Source organism: Halyomorpha halys, unplaced genomic scaffold (assembly GCF_000696795.3).
Source record: "Halyomorpha halys isolate HHAL.00 unplaced genomic scaffold, Hhal_1.1 Scaffold36.1, whole genome shotgun sequence".
In the NCBI taxonomy this organism is placed as follows: domain Eukaryota; kingdom Metazoa; phylum Arthropoda; class Insecta; order Hemiptera; family Pentatomidae; genus Halyomorpha; species Halyomorpha halys.
This window is the reverse complement of record NW_027108624.1, coordinates 329,450-334,924: the sequence shown is the minus strand read 5'-3', so window position 1 is coordinate 334,924 and position 5,475 is coordinate 329,450. Positions and strand designations below refer to the sequence as shown.

The following is a 5,475-nucleotide window of genomic DNA, read 5'->3' as shown; positions in this document are numbered from 1 at the left end:
CTTGATTCAACGTAACGCCATCTTGGTTTTGTTTTGAATCACGAAGTTATTATAGACAATAAAAATTGGTTAGCTTGCTTTTTGGATAAACAAAACAAATTAACAATCTTAAAATGATATATAAAATAAACATATTAAAAACCCTTTATACATCAAAATATATTATTTACTCAAAAAGAGCATATTACAATATATACAATTTGTTGATTTTTGCCCTTTTACTGGAGCTGCGCTCCATTCTAAGGGATGGCTCAATATAATACAAAATTTTTGAAATTCCACTGTTCAATTTGAAAATATTTGAGGTGCTGGGGCGCATTTCAATTTTTTGACTTAGTTATTAAGGCCTTCTAATTTTTCTCTAGATAACTCTTGGGCAATTGAACACCATGGAGAGATATTATATGTAAGACGTTAGTTTTTAGTAAATCAGAAAATTCTATTTTAATCTTTCTTAATTCAAATAGTACGTTTATAAATATTACAATATCTTCTATAGTTACATGTGTGAAATTATGGTATTTACAAGGAATAGTAAAAATATTAATATGCGGTGTTTGCCCGATGACATTAGTAGTTCCCATGTTACCTGGTAGGTTTCATCATGTTGGGCCATAGTGGTTTTGGCAGCTGTAGTAGTTACAGTATAGACAGGTAGATAGTGGTGTCCACACCAGCTTTTTACTTAGAGGTCATTATGTTCATGTGTGTTAATGCAGTACCTTCGATTTTAAATTTTCAAATCAGGTTCATATTTGGCCTGAGGTTTGCTTTTATTTTGTTGTGAACAGACTAAATAAATTTCAACAGAATATAATCAGAAGATTCCAGTCATAAAGCCATGGATCTCTAAACTACGGCAACAATATCACCAGTTGACATTTTGGCGACTCAGGTCTCATCAGGATCAAAAATCATAAATTCCTCATGTACTCAAAGCAAATACAGTACTTCTCACTCCAACAATCTAAAGGGACACATCAGTCAGAGTTTTGACAGCAATGTTGTTTGGCGGTTGGTAGTTTTGAAAAACTTGGATTTTTCTGATTGGAATCTTCCAATTTTATTCTGACAATTACTTTGTGTCTCTAATGGAATTTTTACTAAACTGCAATTTTTGCATAATTATCATGAGATGTATTATTTCTGCCTCAAATCATTTTTATTTATGAAATCCTCTATTCTAACTTTTTTTCTTTCACTTACTTTATGAATTATATGGTAAGGGAAAGTAGGTATTTTGATTGTACCCAATTTCAAATAAAAGTTTTTGACGGAAATACACATTCTGAAATTACATATTTAAGGTGGGCATATGCCTTGGATGTAACAAAAACTTTTTTGCTAAAACCAGCGAACCGAAATGCGACTTTATAGAATCGATTTTCCCCAAAACGGCTCTAAATATTTTGATTAAACTCATTACATTAATGTACAAGTAAGTGTTCTTAACACCAAATAGGTTTTATCCTCATTAAAATAATATAACAGGGCTTAAATCCCGAATTAAAAAAAATTCTTCCTCTAAAGTACCTTTAATTTAGTTTATTTGAAAAAAAAATTTTTTCATTATTAGCAATAATAAATAATATATAAATCCAAAATATTAAAGAATTTTATGAATAACTAAAGGAAAAAAAAAGAAAATTCCGATTTTTACCAATTTACTGCCTCGTTATTTTTTGTTAAATTGTTGTATTTAGGGCTGGAACAAAATTTGTTATTCGTTATTTCCACTCCCAGAAACCTTAAAATATGTTTTTTTATAGCAATAGAAAAATAATAATTTTCATCTTCTCTGTTCCTTCGATTTTTTGTTTAAAAATCACAAAATTAGCGATAACTTTAGCAGAAGCCGACCAAAATTTGGGAATGTGAATTAAATTAGTTTGTTCAAGTTGTCTGATGCATGCACCGCACCAATTTTTTTTTTTATACAGGCACAAAAATAAGTTATGACTTTAGATTACCAGCTGCAATTAAACCACCACAGCTGAGCTGGGACAATAAAACATGGATTGAAGATGAACCTGGCAGTTATATGTCAACAGCAATTTACTTCCTTTCATACAATTTGTATGAGGTAATTCATTTTAATTTCTTTATTACTAAATACATCTAATTTTATTTTTTTATTATAGAATACTAATGTAGGACGAAGTAAGTATGCCTCATTAACTGATTTATCTATGCTGTTTAGCTGACTTAAGATATGGTCATGGCTTGTCGCCAGGTGGGAAAATGTCACAGGACTCCTTTTTGGATAAAGTGTAGTATTTTCTTATGCTGGCTGCTCCAATTTTATTTAAGATTCACCTTTGGTGTTGAAATATTTTTAAAGAAACTTATAGCCGAATGTCTGTAATAATGGCTGTAAGTTATTGGCTTCCTCTTTAGCGAGTTTATATCCTCCCCATTTCCATTCCAACATTTATATATATATATATAATATAAAATTAAAAAAGCACCACAAAGTAATACGATCCAATTAATAATAAACGCAATAAAAGGTATTTAGAAATATTGGCAAAGAAAAGCCTTGATGGGTGTATTATGGGATTAAAGGGGTGTATGAATACTTATGACTGTGTGCGTGCGTAGAAGCCCTAGTTCATCAAAAAATATGGATGGTGCTGCCAATCTCTAAACCAAATAACAAAAGCTGATAATTTTAATGATACTGCGTTATGATGAAAACCGTTCTAAAAATTTTTTTTGTTTAGCTTTTAGTGTTCCTAATGACTGCTTCATTTGCATATGAAAAAGTTCTCTAGGAAAGCAGTTTGAAGCGAGACAAAGCAGGAACAGGAATGATATCAAATACTTTTTTTAATTATTGAATACCTTTTAATTTATTTTTATCTTGTTATTCCATAACTACTACATATATTTTTTATTTCAAAAGGGAAAAAATCCATATATTGTGAAAAAAAGGTACATATTCAAAATGACTAGACTTTTTCTCCTAAAATTTTGGATGAAAGAAATTATATTCATAACATTTTAGTTTTGATGCTCATTTTATATTTTATCTCAGTAAAATAATGATAATGATTTAACTAATTGGATGAGTATCCTTTTAAAAGTAAGCTCCTCAATTTTCCACTCTTATATTTAATTAATAACTTAATTAATTAACTGTAATTTCAATCTTTTTAGTTTGCGGAAGTATGCCTAGCTCGGGAGCTGGAAAGAGTGGGAACAAAAACTCTTGTTTGGGTCTATTATTTATCTGTTTGTCATTATATTCAAGGAAGATATGAAGACAGTGCCAAACATCTATCTAAGGCCATTGCAGAAGTAAATGATTATAATATGGTCAGTCATATCTTATAATTTATTATTTTATAGCTTAAATATTATTAGAATAAATAAAATGTACTTTTTAGGTGTACTTACTCATTCTGATGACTTAATCAATCTTATTTATTCAATTTTTAATATATATTTATTCATATTTTAATTTTTGTAGTAGTATTATTTAAACAAGTCATCAGACTGTATAATACAGTTTATCAGATTTAATATAGCTCAAGTTTATTTCATAAATTTTGAGATGCTGAGTGCTAATTACACCAATTCTATAAAAAAGTGAATTAGTTCCTATGGAAACAACATGCAAAGAAGATATATATATCTTTAACTTTAATATTCAAGAACTTTCTATTGATGAGAAGAATATTTTGATTTTAATGATTTATATCAAGCTTTGAGTATTTCTTTTTGGGTTACTGTAATGTTTATGGAGATTGAATAAAACATATTTTTTAAAAATTAATTTAATATCTAATTAAAATACATCAAAATAATATTAATTTATAATCATACATTGATTGGTTATACAGTTGACCCTTACTATAATACTTGTTAAGGGAAACTTAACTTAGCTCTTGGTTTCTCTGGGACAAAGACACTGTTTCCCCTCTAGCACCAGTTTATTAGTTTCAAATTTAAATTTGAATTATAACATGTATCATGAGGATGTATATACTTTAACAACCTCCCTCTGATGAAAATGAGATAATTTTTGTATGTATGTACTAAGTTTTATCTAAATTAGCCAAACTGTTGTGTTAATTGTTTTTATAGGATCCGAGAATATGGATATTGCTTGGTCATAACTGCTGGATGATGGGATTTAAAAAATGTGCTATCCAGATGTATATTCAAGCATTCACCAAAAAAAAAATTGTATTATATGAACATATGACATTTATAAGGTATGCATAAGTATAAAAATATAATAACTTGAAATTCCAAATTAGGAAGTTTATATTGATAAAAAAAAATGTGATGTGGTGAGCAATGTTTATAAAACACAAGCATAAATCTTTTATCTCGTTAAAAAAATGAAAATGACTAAAAAAATTGTTTTTTGGGAGAAAATATAAGAAAGGAAAATGTAAAATTAAAATTTAATAAATAAAGAACAATCTAATTTTGAAATGAGAGCAATATTTAAAAGATTTATATAATGCAAATAAAATATAATAATGAGCAATAACTTAAAACTAAATATCAATTTTTCTCTCCAATCAAACTAATTAGTAATAATGGTAAAGGAAACAACAAAAATACATAAATAACTAGTTTTACTAGTTGTTCCGTTATTGTTCTTTGCCCACTAAAGTCAGATATTTATGTTTTTTAGTTAATATATTTCTTTATTTGAGTTAATTTTTATTCATCACACATCTCTGAGTGGAAAAAAGAAAAAACTGGATACCTTAATAAATAATAGATACCATGAGGTAGTTTCACCCTTAGCAACGTCAAAACAACAATGGCGAAATGACAATGCAGATGCTTGTGTTATTAGTACACCACACTTATTTTCTCTTGTTTCAAACAATTTAATAATAAACAAAAAATAAATATTTATTGGTAAAATTTGGGAAAAAATAGTGAACAAAACTATTTCTGCTTAAAAAAAAAAAAAAAGAGGAATGGCTCAAACATAATGTGTTTATATTATTTAATCTTATTTGAACGATTGATTTGAAGTGTAGTGTTGTGTTGTATAATCATTTTATCATTTTAATCTAGATCAGGAGTCCTAAATCTTTGGGACCTGGGGTTACATTGCAGGATTTGGAGGGTGTACATAATTTATTTTTTAAGTTAAAGTGGAAATTGGATATTGTTAGTAATATATATATTACAAAAAAAAAATTAAAAAAAAACAAAGATGATAAAAGAAATAATTATTAACCACAAAACAAGAAAACAGACTGGCAGGAAAATATTAACCTTGTCAAGGGCATACCCAGAATCAAAACTAGAGGGAGGGGCTATGGTCGTTCAGGTTGGGACATTTTAACATAGAAAAGGCGAATGAAACCAAAATTAAAATAGAGGTAATTCATTTTAATTTCTTTATTACTAGTTTACATTTTTTGAATTATTACAATGTGCAAAGTGTTGTTTTTTAAAATGTTTTACCAATATTTATGTTTTAATAATCAAACCTATAAA

At 27.8% G+C, this 5,475-nt stretch overlaps 1 protein-coding gene across 2 annotated transcripts in view; it reads left to right on the top strand.

Annotated features, from left to right (window-relative positions):
• LOC106686923 (uncharacterized) overlaps window positions 1-5,475 on the top strand; it is a 46,665-nt gene that overhangs the window by 35,044 nt on the left and 6,146 nt on the right. For both annotated transcript variants that reach the window (XM_014430534.2, XM_067046884.1), the window contains 3 exons: window positions 1,941-2,083; window positions 3,160-3,318; window positions 4,090-4,220. In XM_014430534.2, coding sequence (XP_014286020.1) covers window positions 1,941-2,083; window positions 3,160-3,318; window positions 4,090-4,220 — 433 coding nt within the window. The remainder of the gene's footprint in view (window positions 1-1,940; window positions 2,084-3,159; window positions 3,319-4,089; window positions 4,221-5,475) is intronic.